Consider the following 24,841-nt stretch of genomic DNA (forward strand, 5'->3'; position numbering starts at 1 on the left):
CTTGAACCGCTGCAGTCCGTGTGGTGAAGGTTCTCCCACAATGCTGTTAGGAAGGGAGTTCCAGGATTTTGACCCAGCAACGATGAAGGAACGGCGATATATTTCCAAGTCGGGATGGTGTGTGACTTGGAGGGGAACGTGCAGATGGTGTTGTTCCCATGTGCCTGCTGCTCTTGTCCTTCTAGGTGGTAGAGGTTGCGGGTTTGGGAGGTGCTGTCGAAGAAGCCTTAGCGAGTTGCTGCAGTGCATCCTGTAGATGGTACACACTGCAGCCACAGTGCGCCGGTGGTGAAGGGAGTGAATGTTTAGGGTGGTGGATGAGGTGCCAATCAAGCGGGCTGCTTTGTCCTGGATGGAGTTGAGCTTCTGGAATGTTGTTGGAGCTGCACTCATCCAGGCAAGTGAATAGTATTCCATCACACTCCTGACTGATGCCTTGTAGATGGTGGAAAGGCTTTGGGGAGTCAGGAAGTGAGTCACTCGCCGCAGAATACCCAGCCTCTGACCTCCTCTCGTAGCCACAGTATTTATATGGCTGGTCCAGTTAAGTTTCTGGTCAACGGTGACCCCCAGGATGTTGATGGTGGGGGATTCAGCGACGGCAATGCCATTGAATTTCAAGGGGAGGTGGTTAGACTCTCTTGTTGGAGATGGTCATTGCCTGGCACTTGTCTAGCACGAATGTTACTTGCCACTTATCAGCCCATGCCTGGATGTTGTCCAGGTCTTGCTGCATACGGGAACGGACAGCTTCATTATCTGAGGAGTTGTGAATGGAACTGAACACTCTGCAACAATCAGCTAACATTCCCATTTCTGACCTTTTGATGGTGGGAAGGTCATTGATGAAGCAGCTGAAGATGGTTGGGCCTAGGACACTGCCCTGAGGAACTCCTGCAGCAATGTCCTGGGACTGAGATGATTGGCCTCCAACAACCACTACCACCTTTCTTTGTGCTAGGTCTGTGTGCAAGAGACAGCTCTCAAGGCGATGGCATTGTATTGGAGCATTTTGCAAACAAGAGAATTGGTGTATGAGGCTTCCTCACGCATACTCTATGCAAACCTTGAAATTTCTGCAGTGTTGAGGCACAAGAGGGTTTGGTTTGTATGTTAGCAACACCAGTGGTATTGGATCTGGTCATAACCTCATATAGCCCAGCCATAGCTCTTCAAAGTTGGAGGGGATGGTTTGTACCATAGTACAGGCCATCCTCAAATGCAGTGCTTTTACTTGGCTCTAGTCCAGGTGAAAAGATTGTTTTTCTCTGTTGCCAAATAGGGTTACACATTTCTATTGATCAGCAGAGGGGCTTCACAGAACACTGAAGTTGCAAGTGGGAAAATAAAGTTATGCTTTGTTCGTGATTCACACTCTTCTACTAGCTTTTTTTTATTAGTTTTCCCCAACGTAGATTGGATGTTTTTTTAAAAATTTGTTCATGGGATGTGGGCGTCGCTGGTAAGGCTGGCATTTTTTGCCCATCCCTAATTGCCCTTGAGAAGGTGGTGGTGAGCCGCCTTCTTGAACTGTTGCAGTCCTTGTGGGGAAGGTTCTTCCACAGTGCTGTTAGGAACAGAGTTCCAGGATTTTGACCCAGCGACGTTGAAGGAACAGCGATATATTTCCAAGTCGGGATGGTGTGTGACTTGGAGGGGAACGTGCAGGTGTTGTTGTTCCCATGTGCCTGCTGCCCTTGTCCTTCTAGGTGGTAGAGGTCACGGGTTTGGGAGGTGATGTCGAAGAAGCCTTGGCGAGTTGCTGCAGTGCATCCTGTGGATGGTACACACTGCAGCCATGGTGCGCCGGTGGTGAAGGGAGTGAATGTTTAGGGTGGTGGATGGGGTGCCAATCAAGAGGGCTGCTTTGTCCTGGATGGTGTCAAGCTTCTTGAGTGTTGTTGGAGCTGCACTCATCCAGGCAAGTGGAGAGTATTCCATCACACTCCTGACTTGTGCCTTGTTACATTATTCTGCTGCAAAGCATAATTTATTTTTAACACTACCTACTAGAGGTAGTTGCACAACTCACTGTGCTCAAGAGTCAGATTGGGACCAGACTCCATAATTACACTGCTGCTTTACATCAAACCAAAAGTAAAAAATTACTGGTTACTTAAGGGTTCTGTTGTACTGCTACTTTCGTGTCAAAGTGAAATCATTTGAGTGCCCACGAATGTAAAAGTGGTATTATAATTGAGGTGAAGTCCCAATTGCACCAAAGCAAAGTGGTGAAAGCAAAGTGGTGAGACACCCCTCCAATAGGGCCGTAGGAACTCTTACATTCACCTGGACAGGCAAATGAACAGGATGAAAATTCGAGGCGAAAAAAAACATATGGTCCATTAATGAAGCTACAGCAAATTTGGTTCATTCCACATGACATTAAGTAGTGACTAAGTGCACCGGATACTCTAACTACATCCTGGCTGTACAGCTGAAGACCTGCACACAAAACAAGCTGCCTCCCATGACTGAGCTATTCCAATGCAGCTATGACACTGGTATCTAAACAACAATATGGAAAATTGCCCAGGTGCGTCCTATTCAGAAAAAGCAGCCAAATCTCATCTGGAAAAATACAGCCCAATCATCAGTAAATTGATAGAAGTCAACAGTGCCATCACGCAACACCTACAGACCAATATAACCTGCTCACTGCCACTCAATATGAGTTCCACATCTTATCACAGCCTTGATCTAGACATGGACGCAAGAGCTGGATGCCAGAGGCGTAGGTAGAAAAGCTGCCCTCAACATCAAAGCAGTATTCAACCACATTTGACACCATGGAGCCCCAGCAAATTAAAGTCAATTGGGTCAAGTGAAAAACCCTCCAGTGGCTGAGATCATACCAGACACACAGAAGATGGTCATAGCCCTGGGGGGGGGGTCATCATTGACCAGAAACTTAGCTGGACCATCCATATCAACAAAGTGGCAACAAGAGTAGTGCAAAGACTGTGTGACAACAGGCTCACATCCTGCCTCCTCAACCATCTACAAGGCTTAAGTCAGGAGTGTGACAGAATACTCACCTGGACAGATGCAGCCACAATAAAAGAAGCTCAGTGCCATCCAGGGCAAATCTCACCAACAGTTAAACTGTTTTGGTCAAGAGGTGAATGGTGGCCAGGACACCAGGAGAAATCGTCTGCAAATAGTGCCATGAGGTCTTTTAGGTCCACCCAAGGCCACAGTTGAACATCTCATTCAAAAGTCCCTGGAGGGGGGCTTAAACCTTCTGACTCTGAGCTCAGAGTATAATGACTGGAAGGGGGGGGGGGGGCACACAAGGCTATCACCATAATTGGGCCAATCCAGACCCACAGTAGGAAACGGTGGCGACTATACACATGCATAGGCTTAGCCCAGAAGCAGCCACCCTGACCAGCGGACTCCTGTAACCACTGGACCAAGACACAAGTGAGCCTAACAGTCAACCTGGGCTCGAGCCACACTCAATCATCCAGCACAGAAAGAGGCCATTCGGCCAGTCATGCCTGTACCTGCTCTTTGAAAGAGTTATCCAATTAGTCCCAAACTCCAGCTTTTTCCCCATAACCCTGCAAATTAGTCCTCTTCAAGTACATGTCCAATTGCCTTTTGAAAGTTCCTATGGAATCTGCTTCCACCACCCTTTCAGGTAGTCCATTCCAGATCTTAACAACCCCCTGTGAGAAAAAAATGTTTTCCCCCTCTAGCTCTTTTGCCAATTAATTTAAAATCTATGACCTCTGGTCACCGACCCACTGACCAGAGGAAAGTTTCTCCCTACTTGCTCTATCAAAACCCCCTCATGATTTTGAGCACCTCTATTAAATCTCCCCTTAACCTCCTCTGCTCTAAGGAGAACAATCTCAGCTTCTCCAATATCTCTCCACATGACTGAAGTCCCTCATCCTGGTAAAACCTCTCAATTCACCCTGCACTCTCTCTCTCTCTCTCCCCCCCTCCAGGGCCTTGACAGCCTTCCTGAAGTGTGGTGCCCAGAACTGTACACAATACTGCAGCTCAGGCCTCGCCTCACCTCCGGCAGCGACCTGCCACAGCTCAGGTTGTAAATCTTCACATCGTTCACACTGGAGACCTGCATCCCGCCCGCCGCTTTATCGCCACCGGCCTCTCATCGACGTCGAAGTTATTTCTAGATTCTTCCCAACAACACCCGCCTCGTGTGGACCCCTTGCTACCAGACGACAGGAGGCGCAGAGTTCAGAGGCCACCCGGAAACGGCGTTATGCAAATTACCACGCGCCCTCTGGTGTTTGCAAATGAGAGGGCGTGGTTTATGTTAATGAGATCGCGCCGCGCAACCAGTTGTGCGCACAAGGAGAGGAGCTTTATGCCTCACCTGTAACATTTTTCTCGTTGTATCGAAGCGCTCGGGTTCCAGAGGAGGGAGAAGGAGCTCAACTAGCAACTTGAGAGAGGGCAGAGGGGAAGAGCTTTCAGTGACACCACTAAAAGTTATTTGTTAATAACTAATCGGCGATAACTGAACGAAATGACAAGGGGGTTGCAAAATTGAGAGCAAAGAGCTTTTTTTTAAATCCCCAGGGCACTGCCAAGACCAGTAATTCTGAGGTAATGTGAATGACGTTTCTTTTTATTTCACAATTCATTTTGTATTTTACGCAGTTGATTGTGGCAGGGGGCCTTAATCTACCTGATTTTAACTTTTTTAATACTTGAATAGCTAATACAATAACCGAACTTTTAAGCAAAAACAGAAATTCTTAAAAGAAAGAATCTATATATAAAGTAGCATACAAAGAACAAGAATTGCGAAAGGCGGATCTGATCTGGCTGGCTACAACCAAGATAGTGAGTATAGTACGGTATTTCTTTCGCTCCCATAAAGGCGTGATTGTTCCTTTGGTGAGGATCATAAAATAAGTTTTGTGAAGTTTTCTATTTTACTATATACAGTGTAATTGTCTTCTAATGGGTGTAATTAATTGTAAAATGAATTATTTAGACTCGCGAATATATTTATATGCAGTTTGTTTATTGTGTTATTTTATAGTGAACTTTAAAAGCCGACACACACATCTGTGATATTTTAACTGTTCATATTTTGCACTGTAACTGTGGTGATTTATCACAGTTTATGACACAGTAGTGCAGATCAAGGTATGTGGACCGTTAAGCAGATTTTTATACGGTGTAATCAGTCGCAAAGGACTCCTGTATTGAAAGAGATATTAACGATCAGATATCCCACTATCGATATGAATCCTACGAGCTTGCGTTAAACGACCCCTTTTTTCTATCCCAAGATTGGTCGTTAGACAGGATCTGTTGAAACCCCTGGTCTGGTCCCCGAGTTCAAGTTGAAGTCTGAACAATTAATTTAGTGTCGATATTGAGTAGCAGATGGTTTGTACATCGATGATGACTTTAAGGTAAATTCACTGTCAGACTTTTTTTTCTCAAACTTTTTTTTACCCACAGGTGCAGTGAGGAGCCTGCGTTCCAAAGCGTCACAGAACAACATGAGCGAATACTGGTTAATTTCGGCCCCTGTAGACAAATCGAACCAACAAATATGGGAAAGAATGAACACTGTAACTGAAAAAGCCAGTTTATCGAATAATTTTAAATTCCCGATCCCTGAACTCAAGGTAGCTTCTGTTCCTTTACCCGACTTCAAAACAAGAAACTCTTTAAACTGAAAGTTGTAGCACTGTCTGTCTCTGGGCTTTCTAGCAGAATGTATGAGGATAATGTAATAGGGATACAGTTTATCAAACACTTTAGTATCTTATGGAGCAGGGTTATTTCAGTTCGGATACATTTGCCTTTTCTGTCATGTGACTATTACATTACTTAATTTCCAGTTTCAAACTTTTTTATTGTATTATTATAAAAAATGACTTGATTACATATTTTTAAATAAGTAGTCATGTGATTATTTTGGCTGTCTTATTTCACTGCATCAAATAGTTTAATTATTATAAGCAACAAACGTCATGATGCTCTCCATTTTCTCTTAGGTGGGAACGTTAGATTCATTGGTTGGACTCTCGGATGAACTAGGAAAACTTGATACGTTTGTTGAAGGGTAAAACATACATTCTTTACTGTATACAAACGAGTTAAAGCGTGTTTGAATCGTAAACGGGTTTCCTGCGGTAACTGTTTGTTCCTTAGTGCTAAACTGACCTAATGTAGATTTAACTCGGCAAGGGCAGCTTTATCCAAACTGATGTCACCACACAGCAACAGAGATCTGCAAGGCTCTGGTTTGATCTGACAGCCAAACTCAGAACCACTCGCAGTCCAGCAAACAAGGTGACATAAAGATGAAAAATATAAACGGATAATGATAAAAATTAAAGGGACAGGCAGTGTTAAAATCCAGTGGCTTTTCTTGTGAAAGCAGAATATAAAAGTTTGCCTTAAACATGTGCTAAATCTGCCTCAAGAACATTTTTGGTCTCTAACCACAACTTTCAATGTTATTGAAATATAGCCAAATGTTTGAAATATTGTGATCCACAAATCTAATATGTAAAATATATGAAAAAAGGTGTGTCCCAGGTTGAAATATAATTCCAGATTAATCTACACACGTTTATTTATTATCCTGTTGACAAATTTGCAGAGGGCAGACGTTGTAGAAAATGGAGATATTTTGTCAGGCAGAAAAATATAACTAAAAGGGAAAAATATAGGTCTTCTCCAATAATTTAGTGGGTAAATGCACTACTTGGTATACTACTGAGCCATTAAGCTCCCAGTCTTGATCTCTGATCAATATTGGCTCAGTTGGTAGCATTCTTGCCTTTGAGTCAGAAAGTTATTAATTTAACTATGAGTATGGATCAACTCAGGCAACAAATCGATGCACAAAGGTCTAATCAAATTCCAATAATATGCCATCAAGCCCTCTGTGCATCAGAGGGTCACACAACTACAGATAGTTGTTAAATCAAATCAAACCATGCTTCCCTTCCTGCTCATTTGCTGCCCTTCATCAAGAACCAGGTACAGTCCATACATAACACTCCAGGGAGAGATCCATTGTCTTCAGTCTTCTGGTTCAGTGAATGGTGTAGCTGCATTTAGTATCACTCACATGGAAGTACCAAGAGCAACCACTTGGCTGTAATCTAGGAATAGGTGGCCTGCCTGTTTTCCCATTTAGAGAAAGATATGACATATAGATGAAAGATGAGAGTTGGATTTTGGAATGGACCTTTTTTTATTGTTGTGTTGATTGATAGAATCTGGAAAGCTGCCTTGTTTTTTCTTGCTTTCGAATAAAATACAATTAAAAAGCCCTCTTATACTGGCATTTAGTTTCCCTATGTCTTGTAGTAAGCAGTATTACATCATCACAAAATATTGCCAATAGCTGTTTAATTATATTTCACTTGTTGGTGATTAACATGGAGTTTTCTTTTCTGTTAATTATTATTCAGCACGCTAGTGAAAGAGAAATATAGTAAAATACACAGCACATAATTGCAATCACAAATGTACTATGATCATTGCATGAGTAAAGGCTGTTACCAGTCTTTCAACAGTTTGAAGGGTTTGAAATAGTTTGAAAGCTGTTTTCTTATGTAAATGAAACAATAATTAATTGTTGCCAGGATTAAATATTGAAATAATGTTATGTGCATTAAATACAAATTGTTTAGAACCAGAGTATCTCCCTTACAGTTTACTTGCAACAGTTAAATACAACAATTCAATAGTAACATTTAGGGAGTTTAAATCTTACGGGCGCACTGAGTGGTGCAGAGGGTTAGCAGACTGTCCTTTCTCTTTTGGCATTTGCTGTTGAATCCACTCAGACTGATGGAATAAAAGTCTTCTCTTTCCTCTAGCTGTAAGGGTCCTACATGAAATGAGTTTGAGCAATCTCAACCCAAATCCCTGATGGTCATGGACCCATATCATTAACTTGACTAATTTAGCACTAAATTTGGCAATTATCAATCAGAGATGCCACAAGAATGACTGGTGTGGAAAATGAAAACATGATCTGTGCAGTGGGGCACTCTTCTGAGGTTAGGACTAAGGCGCATTGTCAGGTCAGAGTAGAGACGCTTTATCCAGCAGCTTCATGTGCTATACATACTGACACTGCTAGGAGCCATCTCAGGTGCCAACTTGCCCCAAACTGCCTATAAATCTGGCCCTGATACCAGGTCTGATACCAGAAAGGGTGTTGGTGCCTCCCATGAAACTAGGGAAATTCAGCCTCCAGCAGTCTCCTTTATAAGGGGCCCCAGTTTCATAAACCAAAAAAAACTCTTCAATTTCGGGAATCCAGGCCACAATCCCAGCTTGGACCCTCCTATCCCTCCCAGTTGGGCCCACATACGTCCTTCAGAAGGCTGGTACACCTCTTCTCATTCGAGTAGTTGGGTCCATGTGATGTGGAGGACGCGGGTATTGCCATCATAGGGAGACCCACCCTCGGAGGACACGGGAAATCCCAGCAAAGGCAGTACCTGCTCGCGGCCCTGCCCCCTCGACTTGTAAGTAACTCCACCCTTAACTGGCCAGGTAAGTCCAGAACCCAGCGTAACCAGGTCCTGGTGGATTTTGCAGCCTCTCTTGAGTCCACCGGAACAGCTAAGGAAGTTTAGCACTGTTACGTCTATTGCACTCTAATAAGAAGAAATGGGGTGGGGGGTGGAGGGGTGGGAGAGGGTGTACCAATAGGCCATAGCTTTCTTCTGTTTTGCTATACAGAAAACGGATACACTTTTAAAGTTCTTGTAAACCTGTTGCACTTTTTCAATGGAATTGTTAACAACATTGAAATTGTCCAAGTATTACATTAGTGTTTAGGAATTATTTGTTTAACCATGTGTGCTCCATGTTTCAGAATAAATAACACATTTAATTGTTGCTTTCTTATATAAATATCTTTTTTGTTTACCTTTGATTGTTTGTTTAAGGTTTTTGGCAAATGTATTGGTTTCATAATTCTGTACCAATATGTTCTCATAAGAAGGGAAATTAACTTTTCTTCTGTCCTTTCTTTCAGTAATAATTTGTAAAATGATTGTCAGTAAAAGATAGCAATGCAGATAGCTGTTGTGGCAAAATATTAGCCTCTTACAAATGCATCCATTTAACTTTGAGCTTTAACTATTCAAATCTGTGGGCTCTCATTGAATAAATTTTGCTGCTTTTCATCAAGCTGAAAGATCTACAGAAGCAAAGCGGTTTACCTTTGGGGCTGGCATGCAGGGGGAGAGAGCAAACAAAAAAGTGCAGGGTGCAGCGTATTTAGCACCAGCGCACTTCATGCCAAATGATTAAGGGGTATTTTCAATGGCAGCTAAATTTGCTAGAATGATCTATTCTTTTTCACTATTTTAAATATTTATTTCAAGTGATTCCTTACCATGTTTACAGTCAGTTACTTAAGAGTTGGTTCTGTTTGTGTGTTTGATCTAAGCATCGTAAAGAAGCTGGCACAGTACACAGCAGATATTATGGAGGATTCCAAGGATAAAGCTCAAGAAAACTTATTAGCTAATGGAGGTGGGTTCTATAAAATGTATCATTAAAAGTGAAATTTACCCAACAAGATACTGCAGCTTTGAAAGAGGTATGATGTATGTTACTCAAAAATGTCATGCTTTTAAATAATTTTTAAGTTCCCTGCAATAAAGATGATGAGTTTATTTGTATGTGTATTACACTCTTAATAATCATGCTTTTAAGACCTAACTCCGATTTCTAATATATATCTTTCCAAAGGGTACATTTTCTTTCTTTCAATCAGTACATATTTTCATTTTGTGAAGGCCCTTCCAGATAATACCCATACACAAAACATCATGCCTAACAATGTCTCGCAGTTGGTACTTGTACAGATCTGGCATTTACGCTGAAGGATCACTAGTTTTGACTTTTAATTGTGGTGTAAAATTAATATTTGATCAGTGATTGAACATTAGTAGCCTGATTAGATGAAGTTGAACATTCACTTTCAAACAACTGAGAATAGTCTGGCCTGTGTGACGATATCTCTCTATCTTTCTATCTATCTATCTATATATAATATAGTGTGTGACCGGTGACAATGGAGCATTCTTTAAACTGCACACTGAGGATGGGACTTTTGAAAACTGTAAAGGACTAGAAAACCATGTTAATGGCTAAACAATTGCTACATTGATGATCTGGTTTCTGTTTTCTTCATCGAAAAGTTGAGTATCCCAGCACCAGGAGCAGCACCAGTCTCCTGATCTCCACTTCATTGACCAGAGAGTAATCAGGTTTAATCAACTGTTAATTATTATAAAACAGTGTTCAAACCAGTGAATTAAGGCTATCGTGCTGCTTGACATAGCCATATTCACAGAAACATACCTTTCAGCCAACGTCCCAGACACTTCCATTACCATCCCTGGGTATGTCTGGTCCCACCGGCAGGACAGACCCACCAGAGGTGGTGGTACAGTGATATACAGTCAGGAGGGAGTGGCCCTAGGAGTCCTCAACATTGACTCTGGATCCCATGAAATCTCATGGCATCAGGTCAAACATGGGCAAGGAAACCTCCTGCTGATTACCACCTACCGCTCTTCTTCAGCTGATGAATCAGTCCTCCTCCATGTTGAACACCACTTGGAGGAAGCACTGAGGGTAGCAAGGGCACAGAATGTACTCTGGGTAGGGGAATTCAATGTCCATCACCAAGAGTGGCTCGGTAGCACCACTACTGACCGAGCTGGCCGGGTCCTGAAGGACATAGCTGCTAGACTGGGCCTGCGGCAGGTGGTGAGCGAATCAACACGAGGGAAAAACTTACTTGACATCATCCTCACCAATCTACCTGTCGCAAATGCATCTGTCCATGACAGTATTGGTAGGAGTGACCACCGCACAGTCCTCGAGGAGACGAAGTCCCGTCTTCGCACTAAGGATACCATCCAATGTGTTGTGTGGCACTATCACCGTGCTAAATGGGATAGATTCAGAACAGACCTAGCAGCTCAAAACTGGGCATCAATGAGATGCTGTGGGCCATCATCAGCAGCAGAATTGTATTCCAGCACAATCTGTAACCTCATGGCCCGGCATATTCCTCACTCTACCATTACCAACAAGCCAGGGGATCAACCCTGGTTCAATGAGGAATGTAGAAGAGCATGCCAGGAGCAGCACCTAAAAATGAGGTGCCAACCTGGTGAAGCTACAACTCAGGACTACATGCGTGCTAAACAGCGGAAGCAAGATGCTATAGTCAGAGCTAAGCAATTTCACAACCAACGGATCAGATCAAAGCTCTGCAGTCCTGCCACATCCAGTTGTGAATGGTAGTGAACAATTAAACATCTGACAGGAGGAGGAGGCTCTGTAAACATCCCCATCCTCAATGATGGCGGAGTCCAGCACGTGAGTGCAAAAGACAAGGCTGAAGCGTTTGCAACCATCTTCAGCCAGAAGTACCAAGTGGATGATCCATCTCGGCCTCCTCCCGATATCCCCACCATCACAGAAGCCAGTCTTCAGCCAATTCATTTCACTCCACGTGATATCAAGAAACGGCTGAGTGCACTGGATACAGCAAAGGATATGGGCCCCGACAACATCCCGGCTGTAGTGCTGAAGACTTGTGTTCCAGAACTAGCCGCACCTCTAGCCAAGCTGTTCCAGTATAGCTACAACACTGGCATCTACCGGACAATATGGAAAATTGCCCAGGTATGTCCTGTCCACAAAAAGCAGGACAAATCCAATCCGGCCAATTACCGCCCCATCAGTCTACTCTCAATCATCAGCAAAGTGATGGAAGGTGTTGTCGACTGTGCTATCAAGCAACACTTACTCACCAATAACCTACACATCGATGCTCAGTTTGGGTTCCGCCAGGACTACTCAGCTCCAGACCTCATTACAGCCTTGATCCAAACATGGACAAAAGAGCTGAATTCCAGAGGTGAGGTGAGAGTGTGACTGCCCTTGACATCAAGGCATCATTTGACCAAGTGTGGCACCAAGGAGCCCTAGTAAAATTGAAGTCAATGGGAATCAGGGAGAAAACTTCCCAGTGGCTGGAGTCATGCCTAGCACAAAGAAAGATGGTAGTGGTTGATGGAGGCCAATCATCTCAGCCCCAGGACATTGCTGCAGGAGTTCCTCAGGGCAGTGTCCAAGGCCCAACCATCTTCAGTTGCTTCATCAATGACCTTCCCTCTATCATAAGGTCAGAAATAGGGATGTTCGCTGATGACTGCACAGTATTCAGTTCCATTCGCAACCCCTCAGATAATGAAGCAGTCCGAGACCGCATGCAGCAAGACCCGGACAACATCCAGGCTTGGGCTGATAAGTGGCAAGTAACATTCGCGCCACTCAAGTGCCAGGCAATGACCATCTCCAACAAGAGAGAGTCTAACCACCTCCCCTTGACATTCAACGGCATTACCATCGCCAAATCCCCCACCATCAACATCCTGGGGATCACCATTGATCAGAAACTTAACTGGACCAGCCATATAAATACTGTGGCTACAAGAGCAGGTCAGAGGCTGGGTATTCTGCGGCGAGTGACTCACTTCCTGACTCCTCAAAGCCTTTCCACCTTCTACAAGGCATAAGTCAGGAGTGTGATGGAATACTTTTCACTTGCCTGGATGAGTGCAGCTCCAACAACACTCAAGAAGCTCGACACCATCCAGAACAAAGCAGCCCTCTTGATTGGCACCCCATCCACCACCCTAAACATCCACTCCCTTCACCACCAGCACACTGTGGCTGCAGTGTGTACCAGCTACAGGATGCACTGCAGCAACTCGCCAAGGCTTCTTTGACAGCACCTCCCAAACCCGCGACCTCTACCACCTAGAAGGACAAGGGCAGCAGGTACATGGGAATAACATCACCTGCACGTTCCCCTCCAAGTTACACACCATCCCGACTTGGGAATATATCGCCGTTCCTTCATCGTCGCTGGGTCAAAATTCTGGAACTCCCTTCCTAACAGCACTGTGGGAGAACCTTCACCACACGGACTGCAGCGGTTCAAGAAGGCAGCTCACCACCACCTTCTCAAGGGCAATTAGGGATGGGCAATAAATGCTGGCCTCGCCATTGACGCCCACATCCCATGAACGATTAAGAAAAAATGCTGAACCTGCAATCTTACTATGCTTATTCTCAGTACAGTACAGATGGCTACTGGTTATTACTTAAGTATTCATGATGGCAGACAAGAAATGTCGGGAAGAAGGCCTACTTCATAACCTAATGATTGTAGATAATGTTTTGTTATATATAACTTGCCAATTGAAAATTGGGCACATTGAATAATTTTGCCTCTCTTCTACTGGCCAGATTATTAGGTGCTTCAGATTCCTTCAAAATTTGGAGCATCACTATAGATGTGCAACCATTTGTGCACTATGTCATCTATTGTATTTGTGCCTGAAAATCTGTAATGTTGCTCTGAGTTTTGCTCAGTGTATGTAGCCGATATAATTTAATTAAATACACATTGGCCTTGGAATTTGATCACGCCCAAAAGCTGGCCATATCTGTGCTGCTTGGCTGGGTGCCTGTTTGTGTGGGTGGGAAATCAGGCATCTCTGACTGGTTGTGAGGACACTAGTCAAGTGAACGCAAGACCCATGAGGCTTTGTCCATGGGGAATGTGATGTATGTGTTCCTCCTGGCACAGAGAGCCTTGGTGACCTCCCTAATACAGCAGTGCACAGATGTCACTGATGTCACCTGCTGCAGCCTGGAAGGACCCCACGGTGTAAAAGATAAGGCTTACGGTGACCTCAACAGCCACAGGCAGTACTGTCTATGGCTTGGTTTAGGGCTTCAGTTGTGGTTGCCAGAAGATGACATAGCCCTTGACAGCCTCCTTGGGTGAAACTGAAGTACCTGAGACATGGCTCCTCAGTGAAATTGAGGTATAAGACGTGCTCTCTGAAGACCTGCTGTGGATATGACCTCCTGCAGAGTGCCCTCCTCCTCCCTCTTCTCCTAGCTGCTCCTGCTCTCTCCTTTCTTCTTTGCTGCTCCCCCTCCTCCTCTAGCCCCAAATACAGACCTACCTGACAACCCATGACTAGAATCAACTCTTTTCAAAGCAGTTCAGCACTAACACAAAGTTGTTTCCAGAAGTCAGAATCACTTGTGGAACAGAGAAAATAGCCAACCAAAAAAAAAGGCCTGTAAGTTAACTAGCAACTATTCTATATGGAATGGAAGAGCCCTTTTAAGTAGCAATCTTGCAAGGTCATTTCTGACTGTTAGCACCATGGATTGATGGGCAAGTTTATCACATGGCGAGTCAGGTGCTGGGGCATGCAAATTTCTCAAAATGATCCTACAATAAGCGTGGAACCCTTAATTTAATAACATAATGAGGCTATTTAATATTTCTGGTGTGTACCCTGGATGTTTACAGAGCAGCCCAATCCAAAATGGTGGGCAGTGCACTTCAGTAAGATGGGTGCAGCACGATGGAATTTCTAGGCCGTTACATCTATCCATCAGTGCATCTTCTGTTGCTCGGAAGAGTCAACCTCAAGGTGCTCCATAGTTATAAACATGAAGTTCACTGTACATCATAATGCTATGTGGGCCATACAAAATTGTGTTGGCCCAAGGTATGACTGGCACATTACTGCACCAATGGACTGCCACCTTAGTCATATATTGATTTGGTCTGAGCTTCTTTCCATTCAGCAACTGTATTACTAACATTTTTGTGCTATACTTTTAATAGTATGAGCATAAACGTGTAATGAAAATCCTAGTATAATAAGATAATTAGAGTCCCAATATTGCTTGTGTCCCAAACCTACTTATCAGTAATAAGTACTGATTATCTCCCAGCAATTATTCATGAGTGAGCCTTGACAGTGAATATTTTCAGGCTCTTCAACCACAGGGTTCGTGACATTCAAATGTAGATATTTCCAGCAAAGGACAATGTATAGCAATCAAGTTTGACAACTTGGACTGATTTTCCACTTGCTAACCCAGGTGCATCAAGGTTAATTTGTGGTACTCCTACCTCCACTTGGGCTGAGATTAATTAATTCAGGGAGCACAGATGGGCATCAAACTTGAGAACCTTCCCGGTCTCAGCCACACACTGGATAAGCCATCAGAGAAGCAACAACTGACTTTTTCTATCACAACTCTTTTTACTCAGCAACACAGAACATTGATATCTGGAATTTCTGTGGAAGTTATTCCGATCTCTTGTCGTTACTTCAGGCGGAAGATTGGCAGAATCCCCAGAGAAATGCATAAATGGCTAAAAATGGTTATTTACACACACCATTTTTCTGGGGGTTTCATTGATCTCCCATCGAAGTTACAGCAGAAGATCAGGAGGTCCCCACGGAATTTCTCCCAGACTCTTTTTGGATGGAGGAAATTTGGATTTTTTTTTAATATATATATATATATATATATATTTACACAATATTCAAATAGCTTATTCACCAAGCTCTTTTCTCATGGCAGCTGAATCAAAAGTCATTATTATTAACAATGATATTGTGTTGGATTCTCTCTTGTAGGACTGAAGACAAAAAAGTTGAGACATTCACAGTATCCACCTGGTATTTGTTGTAGTGTATTTTGAAAGGTCCACTTAATAGTTTGATAACAATTAGTGACCTCCGCTGAATATTCTGTCATTAGTAGAAATCGGACATTTACTGTTGTTACTTTGAATGTACTCGACATTGTTTCAATGTTCTTATCATTACCACTGAAACAGCTGAATATGCCCATTTGAACTTTATAACTTTTCCCAGTAATTGATCAGAAACAATAAGGAAGTATTTGCTGGTAAAACGAGTGTTGTTATTTTTGCTGTGCTTAATTTAGTGATTCTCCACTTTCTTAATTACTCTGCACCTGAAAGCGAGGGTAGAACCAGCATTTCTAAACTGTATGCTACCACCCTGTCTGAAAAGCATGAAACCCCCAAGAATTTGTGCCATTATTCAGTCCTCCCTGTGAAAAGGAAATAAATTTCAGATTCTAAGGCAAAGTTGCTCAGACGGGGAGTATAGGCCCATCTGAAACTGATAAACATTAAGGGGCTGACCTCCTGGTGTAAGTGCGGGGATGTGCCCAATGGTGACTTCTGCTCCTGACCCCGTCAAAGTATCCAGGGTCAGGAGGAGATTACATGTTGGTGGTGAATGCCCGGGCCACCTGGACCTTCCGGGGCACCGCGCAAAAACATGCTGCAAGCTTGTCCATTGGCCCCTTTATAAGAGGACAAAAAAATTCATGGAAAAATAAAATTCTTCAGAGGTCCGGGCCACAACCCAGGTCCCACTTACACCCCTGCAGCAGCCGGTGCACCTCTTTTTATTGGGTTACTGGTAGTTGCTGTTCTCTGAGGCCAGGGTCAAAGAAACTCCCAGCCTGTGAGTCCCTTGTGTGCCCTGGGTTTTGCCCCCACTCTCCTCCGGCCACGATCAGTATGGATCCCCCTCCTGCGTGCTGGGAACTGTTTCCTTCTGTCTCCAGTGGCGTCCTGCTCCAGGTACGATTCCTGCTCCCGCCCGACGACCATGATTTCACTCCCACCAGTTTCGGGAGGGAGACAGATCTGAACTATTCAAATGAAGCCAAGGAGTTAAAATGGCCCTGGCCTCATGCTGAGCAGTCCATGGAGATTTCACTCCCGCCTCCACATAAGCCCCCAGTTAAAATTGAGGCCATTGTATCTTATCATTGGCATGGAATACAATGCATTACTTGTTTAACTAAACTTATTTAATCCTTCTCAGACTTCAGATGGTCCATATCTAATGCAGCCTCTACTTGGGACTTTGACTATGTTGAGAATATAATTGAACATATCTCACAAAAGTGCTCTGCATCAGATATCCAAGACATCTTCCTTTCTGGTTTTGTCAGACAGGAGCTTGTTTAGGTTGACGTCTATCATTCATTGTCAGTATATGACCACAGAATTGCCATTGATGGAACCTTGTCTTCTTTATCAAAGAAGTTGTTTACTTCTTCTTGCCTTCTCTTCATTCGCATATTGCCACCCGATGTTCTTCCCAAATGTTTGATTTCAACCCTTTGCACTTTCTTTCAGACCTTTGCAGTACTTTGCACTAATATTACAAACATTTGAATTCAGAATGAGCATCACAAAAGTAATTCAGAATTAGTGGCTTTATTTTTAGAAATGTTATTTGCTGTGCTGATTTCAGTACAAATAATTTCCAAATCATGGGCTTCTAAGGTGGTTGTGGGCCTTTTGTTGGCTGCTTTGGCTGCAGCAGCAGTGTTTTGAATAATTTATCTGATGAACTTTTTGGAGGTTTAGAAACTTTTCTCTGCTTTTCATTCAGCACCATTATTTTTATAATGGGTGGTCTTCTAGCTCTTCCATTGCGGCTGAAGGATGAGGAGCAGCAGCACCAACAAGGAAGAGTGCACAGACCAGGGGATGCTGGTAGAAGAGAGCAAAGGAGAGATAAGCGCAGGAGGCCATTTACCATGTGTGCATTCAGGTACCAGATTTCCTACCTGAACCTGCCTGTGGAGCAATGTGTGAGTTGGCTCTGCGTTGCAAGGGAAGGTGTTACTGAACTGTGTCACCTGTTGTAACACCAACTGGAACCCCGCACTCGCGCACGGACAGCACTGTCAAGCAGCTGTCAAGGGGTCACGGGCCCTTAAGCCACAGGGAACTCCAGGCTGCAACTGGTGATATAAGCAACATCACACAGTTTGCTGCTGTATCAGGGATGTGGCAAAAGTGCTCGCTGTACTACAACAGGAACCAATTCATTTCTTTCTCTAATGGAGGCAACGAAGCAAGAGGAAAGAGCTGCAGGTTTCGTCAGGATAGCAGGCTTCCCACGGGTGTATTGTCTTGTGTGCTCCATGCGAAGACCCAGGTATATATGGGAACAGGAAGTGATTCCACATCTTGAATATCCAGCTTGTGTGCAACAATGGGCAGCGCATTATGCAGGTCTGTGCCCACTTTCCTGGCAGTAGTCATGATGCCTTTATCCTGCGCCGCTCCTCTCTTCCACCTAGACCTTCAGGGCTTAGGGACATGGGGTATCCATTGAGAACCTGGCTCTTGACTGCTGTCAGGAACCCAGGCACAGACACCGAGGAGTGCGACAGTCGGAGCCATGCCTCCACCCGAGCTCTGATAGAACAAACCATCGGCCTTCTAAGGCAGAGGTTCTGCTGCCTGGACAAGCCTGGAGGTGTTTTGCAGTACAGCCTCGACACAATCTCCAACTTCGTCATCGTCTGCTGCATCATCCGTATTTGCCCTGCAAAAGGGCCAATCCTTACAGACACCTGGGGAGGAAGGTGCAGGAGGATGAAGATCAGCAGGAAGATGAGAATGCCGGTGAAGAACAAAGGCCACCAATCCCGTTTGCTGCCAGTCCTCTGCAGCAGCAACTCATCAAGCAGAAGTCCACTTGAATAATTCCTCCCCTCCCCTCCACAATGCACCAAGGTCCTTACACCCACCACATGAATACCCTCAAGTCTGAGCTCTAAAGGAAGCTGTCAGAATTGACACCAGAGGCTCCTGTGGGCCCCACTGCAATGTTCATTGAGCTGACCACTGGCTCCAGGATTGATTGCATTGTTTTGATGCCATTCACGAAGGCCCCACACAAATTGGAGCTGGATTCTTCCATGCTCTCTGATATTATGTGCCAGCTCGCTGGCAGAAAGGCCAGTGCACTTCGAAGCTACTGATGTATAGCCATCAGTCTTCTTCTGTAGGTTGGTCCTTCAAAGCCTTCATCTGTGCCCTCTGAGCAGGACCAGGATGTGAGCTCACCCTCTGGTGAGCTGCTTCCGAACCTGTCCTATCCTCCTGGTCTTACTCCTGCCCACTTGTTCAGGCTGAATCTCCCAGTGCAGACCCCTCTAGCTGACCCTTTAAAGTACGTGCGGTGCCAGTCTCTGAGTTGGTGCTTGTTAGGTTAAGGTTGAGTGATGCTTCATGTTCTGGAGGGCTGTCCTCCTCTTTCTCTGCTCCCATTGGGCTCTTTTCAGCTGCTGGACCTGAAAAGGATGAGAGGGACAAAGGTCAGCATTTAGTGTCAAGGCTAAGCAGAGACAGATGAGTGGCTGCTCAAATAGCAACATCTAGTCATTCATCGTGTGTGAGGGTGAGATTTCAGTGGGAAGGGGAAGATGGTCAAAAACCCTACGGAGCATGTCCTCCAGCCTCGCCTGTCGCTACGCCCTTTGCCCACGATGCCCAAGGTGTTGTCTTCCAGTGGGGACAGTACATGGAGGGAAGCTCACCCTCCTCCTGTCCTTGCCTGCTCCCTTGTAATGTGTACTTCAATTCTTCTACAGTATATGTACAGCTAAAATATATAAAAATGTAAAAATCTTAAATCTATTTATTTCTTGAATGATTATGGCCTTCAACTATATGTCGATCTCAGTGATCTGGAGCAAGACATAAAAATATATAATTAATACCCCAAAAATACGAACATTTGAGGTCCTGAAGCAATGCTTTTTTTTGTTGCTATTTACTGCCACTGGTGTAAAGCTTGGTTGGAGGTCACCAAAGGACATCCAACTATGATCTCACTTGTTTTCTTGAGCATATGCATGTGAATTTGATTTTTTTTTCCAGAATGATAATCTGGACACATGGATACAGTGATCAGGTTACGATGGATTAGATAAGTAAGAACCACTTGGCTTGGTCACGTCATCCATACGATCAGGAAAACATCAACCTTTGAAGCAAAAATATTTGACTATGAATATTTACTTTTATCAGAGATCTTTACAAAATAGAACAGGTTAGGCAACCAAGCTAGTATTTATATGAACATAAATCAATGCCATTAAGGTAGAGACTTGAGTGGTTTGATAAAATTGTGAGGATAGATTAGTCCTCTTTTACCAGGTGGGTTTTTAGGTGTGTGTGTGCTCATCTTAGTGCTGCTAAGTAGAAATACAAATTTTGGCAAAAAAACTGAACATGAATTTGTATATAATCATTGTGCTACATAGAATGTGTCAGACATGTAGGTTTACTGATTAATATTGTTGTGACAGGCAAGGATGGATCATGGGGCTGACATTTAAAAATCTTTGAAATTTTCCCTAAAGATTTCTTGTTTTGTAGTTATTTTCCATGAGGCATCTAATTCCATTAATTGTGAAACAATTTTATAGTAATTAAGAGTATTTATGAGAGTCGTCTTCTTATCCATTACCAATGATAAAAATACAAATGAAAGAGTTGTGTTCAGATAAAGTGACAGTAAAAGTGATCAAGATGTATTTTAGAAATATCACCTCTCACTTGCCCTACCCCTTGACTTTTTAGTTGGAAATTACGATCCATATTAGTCAGGTCTGTTTGGATTTTGAGTGAATAGTTCTGATGCAAAGTAATGCTTGTAAACCAGTTTGAATACGGGGAGGAGCAACAGGACTTTGGACAGGCAGAAGCCACTGTTTTCCTACTTCACTTCCATTATCGCTTCAATTTATTGTGGTAGGAAGTAGAGTCAGAAGTTGTGCTCATTAACGCTAGCTTCTGGAAACCCATCAAAAGGTATTTTTTTTTGCATTTGTGACATTTATAAAGGTAAACAGAAGCTGGACCATGTATCTGTTTAGCTCCTGTTTGCTGCTATAAATGAAATAAGAGAGGGGAAGTAATGACCAACATGTAACCACACTTCAGCCTTAAATTTATTGTTTAATGCATGAACATAAAATATTTTAATTTTTTTTGGCCAATATAGTGACCTGTTTTGTGGTGCTGTATTTGTAGCACTGTGGTGGTGTGTGGTTTGTTACGTATGTATAAAGGAACATCAGTCACACCACTAATTCCATCTTGCTTTCTTTATTTGTAGTTGACCTTCATAGATATGTGACACATTTTCAGTGGGACATGGCTAAATATCCTATAAAACAGTCACTACAATATATAACAGAAGTTATTGGCAAGGTGAGATTTGGTATTGATTCATATTCAGAAAAAATTGTCAGTAAAGTTTTTAGTAAAATAAGTCTGTATAAATCAAATTTGTTTACTACCTGTGTATTATTCAAAATCTTGCACAAGGCATGTACTTCCTGTTCATATCCCTTACTTCCTGATGTCATGATTTTTTTTGTAATGCTTTGATGTCAACATTTACAATGTCAAGATAGTGGAGGTAAAATTCAACTTTGACGGAGGAACAAAACAGCCGCTAGCAGATCACCCATTAATTTCAATGGAAAGGAAAATCAGGCATTATGTAATGGGTGGCTGATCTGCTACTGCCTGTTTAGTGCCCCAGGTGAAGTTGAATTTTACCACAAATATGTAAACATTTGTAATTGAAAATGGATATGCCCACACTTGCTCTTACGGTGTAGGTGAAGACTCTGACCACTGGGTAGCACCATGGTGACTTCCCTTTCCATCGCCCAGCTTCCCACCACCTCAGTCTCCAGCCCCATTAGCCAGTTTCTCCTACATGCTACCCCTTTACATTTTTAACATCTTTGGTAAGCTTCTTTTTGTGCTCTTCCACTCCACTGCAAACTTTTCTGCCCTTTGTACCTCTGGCTCCGTTTGTCTTGTCCCGCTGCCTTCCATCTCCAGCCCTGTGTACCATTTCAGCTATCAACCTTGCCATTCGTGTCTCTCCTGGGCCACTTTAGGCCTACTTGGTGTTCTTCACTACTCCTGTTCCTCTTCATCACTTTTTCCATGTCTGAATTGCACTTTCCCCTTAGCCATTGTCTGCTCCCAGACCTAATCCAGCTATCAATTTGTGGCTTAGTTTTGTCACCTTCCCTGCTCTTGGGCACAACTGTATAATTTTACTCTTGGATGTTTTGGCCTTCGGCCCTGCAGGTTCCCAATGGTTAGCTAGGAAAAGTCTTTTAAATTTTATCATCGGCCAGAAGCAGCAAAAAGCTTTTCAGCCTCCAGCCCCAGTGCCCACATATGGGCCTCCAAAGAACTTCTACCTGGCCCATTTCTCTCCTGTTTTTAAACTCAACACGGCTTGTACTGCTTAAGTCTTCCCTCCTTTCTCTGCCTTATTCCCACTCACTTCCCGGCTCTGCTACCAAGCCAGGATTGACACAAAGCTGGAGAAAGATGGCAACAGAGATGGATTCAAAAAAGGTGTGTTCATATTTCTCCATTCATTTGTTGATTTACTTGTGTGCCTTGTGCTTGCTCTATATTAATTTATTGATTTGCTGATGGCTGGTGCTTTATTCATCAATTCACTGGTACCTGCTGCTCCTTTAATTTATTTTTTTCTTTATATGTTCCCTGCTTTATTAATTCATTTATTCAGTAGTACCCACTATTTCATTGAATTGTTGGTGCTTTATTAATTCACTGATGCCTGGCTTTCCACTAATATATTAATTTGTAGGTGCTTGCTGAACAATTAATTTATTGATTCAGTGGTGGCCAGTGCTTTATTTTTTTTTATTTTGCTGGCGCCTCCTTACCTGTGCTGCAGTGTTCATTTGTAACCTTTTGTTTTGTGATTGAATGGTCATGCATGTGTTTTGTGTTAGTTTGTCTGGATTGAATTTTCCTGCTACAGTTGTACAGTGTCAAATAAAACCAATAACATACTTTGTTGCAATTTAAATTCTCAAGCTTATTGTGTTAATTTTTAATCTCTATGTTCGTATAGTGGCAGCTTCTGTTCTCTACTACTTTAGGTTATACACTCATCGCCTTCTTTGGGAACATTGAGATAAAACTTTTCAATACTGTACAGGTCTTAACTCTCCATGTTCAATGTCACAAAAAATCGACTAGTTATCTCTTTAAAAAAAACCTGTTTGATGTTTTAACTTGTCTTCTGAAGCTGCCCCTTCTTGAAGTATTTCAATCCCTTCCTTTTTTGGATCTCCCAATGTCATGAACCACCCCCGATGGAGAGGGTACCATCAATACCACTCTGAAGCCACCTATTAGGAAATGCACAAGTGGCATGGGACCACTCTCCATTCAATTTCCCTCTCCTTCCCTGTGGGGAAGTGCCTGTCCTCCCCTTGCTACCTCCTCACAACCTCACTGCTGAGAGTGAGTGAGTGAGTGAGTGAGTGTGTGTGTGTGCGTGTGGAGTTATGGGTGCAAATCTGTATCATGTCACCATCCCATCTATCAAAGTGCCATACAGCTGCTAGTATAGTAGCATACATAATAGGCTGATCAGTATGCCAACACATTTAGTTTTTCTTTGAGAATGTGAGATTATAACTTAGAAATTTCTGTTGATGATTTTAGCATATGGATGTGTTACATGTATGTATGACATTCCTCTGTCCATTATTTTAATGGAGGTGCTATCTCATTAAAAATATAAATAAATGCCTCAGTTGAAATAACAGACAGAAATGTCATGCCAATATATTAAGTGTTCGTATGTTAATATTGACAACTGTAGTTATAATGTTTATAAGTCTCGTAATAATCTAACTGTGTATCATTGTATTGTGTAGGTACTTTCCTACTTCACTTCCACTATCATTACAACTTTAACTTGCCATAGAAGTGTTGTATATGTATTTAAAATATACAGAGTTGAAGATTTGGTTATTTAAATGAATATAGTGGGATTGTAAAGCCAGCAGAAGTTTAGTCAAACAAGGAATGGTTCTTAGAACACAAACCTATGTCTTGCTTATTCATACAGGAGTTCAGATTGGGTTTGAAATTGGCCACAACTCAACCTCTAATTTTCAGTGTAATCTACTTGAATAATGGCTGTCAAGTTGATAGCCATTGCAAAACATTGCAATTGTTTGTGTGCTAGGACCAAAATAGATGCATGGGAGTGTAACTTGGCAGCAGACTGAGCTGAATTGCTCCACTCCTACCAACCATTCCAATCATTCCAGCTGCTACATCCCCTATTCAGTTGCCAAGTTTCACCCATTGTCTTGCCTACTTTTGCTTCACTTTAAAGGACATGGGTAACATATGAAGGCCCACAGAATGTACCCAGTATAACTGGGAAAATTTCACCAACCTACCCCCAGCAGCTTGGATTACAGAGTCAGGCGTTGTGATAGTGTTTCTCACATACTTGGATGGATACTGGTGTACACCCCTGTCCTCCTAAAATTGTATCTGCTTACATGCCAAAAATGGCTACTTTTCATCTGGTTCTTCTAAATACTTAAAGTATTATTTAAAAGAAAAGATCAACTATGAAATATTTGAAAATAATGGCATCAAAGAACAAAATAACTTCACTATGTTTCTTATTTTCAGCAAATCTCACAGATTGATACTGATTTAAAGTCTCGTGCAATGACATATAACAACACCAAGGGAAACCTACAAAATCTGGAAAGAAAAGCAGTGTATGTAAATAGGAGTCATTTCTTAATAAATCAATGTATGGTGGAAAACTACAAGCCCAGGTGTTTGAAAAATGGACCAACTACAGATACAAGTCTTGTTATTACAAACTCATGAGATTTACAAATAAGCAGTGTACTATGACGCTGATATTCTCTAGTGCAGATACAAGCATTACTGGCGCGTTTCTTTTCTACCTGGTACGACTGATGTATGGGGGTATTGATCATTATGGGAGTAACTTTCAACTTAGGCGGCAGCCTAAAACTGGAAAGGAAAATCGGTCGGGTTGTATAACGTGTGGCCGATCCAATACCGCCAGTTTTACACCCCTGCCAAAGTTGAAAGTTACCCTCATATGACTGAATTTTCATGCAAAGCTACAGAGCACAATTTAAATCAGGAGTGCCCTCTCGTGTACGGTTTCCACCTGTAGGCTGGAAAGTGTGTCATGTTTTTTGGTATTATTCCCTACACCCTGTCCAATCATTGAATTTG

At 42.9% G+C, this 24,841-nt stretch overlaps 2 protein-coding genes across 3 annotated transcripts in view; one reads left to right on the top strand and one right to left on the bottom strand.

The window, feature by feature from the left end:
• The window catches only part of nol10 (nucleolar protein 10), a 64,182-nt gene extending 59,959 nt beyond the window's left edge, over positions 1-4,223 (bottom strand). The window contains exon 1 of the mRNA XM_067984269.1: positions 4,031-4,223. Within this exon, the coding sequence (XP_067840370.1) occupies positions 4,031-4,096 (66 nt within the window). The 5' untranslated portion in view covers positions 4,097-4,223. The remainder of the gene's footprint in view (positions 1-4,030) is intronic.
• Positions 4,224-4,341: 118 nt separating this feature from the next.
• LOC137321710 (V-type proton ATPase subunit C 1-B-like) overlaps positions 4,342-24,841 on the top strand; it is a 67,524-nt gene continuing 47,024 nt past the window's right edge. Inside the window, exons 1-6 of one of the 2 annotated variants that reach the window (XM_067984270.1) lie at positions 4,342-4,587; positions 5,458-5,627; positions 6,000-6,067; positions 9,431-9,516; positions 20,865-20,959; positions 24,254-24,345. In XM_067984270.1, the coding sequence (XP_067840371.1) occupies positions 5,499-5,627; positions 6,000-6,067; positions 9,431-9,516; positions 20,865-20,959; positions 24,254-24,345 (470 nt within the window). In that variant the 5' untranslated portion in view covers positions 4,342-4,587; positions 5,458-5,498. Of the gene's footprint in view, positions 4,588-4,633; positions 4,828-5,457; positions 5,628-5,999; positions 6,068-9,430; positions 9,517-20,864; positions 20,960-24,253; positions 24,346-24,841 lie in introns of those variants that run through there. The other variant, XM_067984271.1, reaches the window with a different exon arrangement.

The sequence above is a fragment of the Heptranchias perlo genome, chromosome 5 (genome assembly GCF_035084215.1).
Source record: "Heptranchias perlo isolate sHepPer1 chromosome 5, sHepPer1.hap1, whole genome shotgun sequence".
In the NCBI taxonomy this organism is placed as follows: Eukaryota; Metazoa; Chordata; class Chondrichthyes; order Hexanchiformes; family Hexanchidae; genus Heptranchias; species Heptranchias perlo.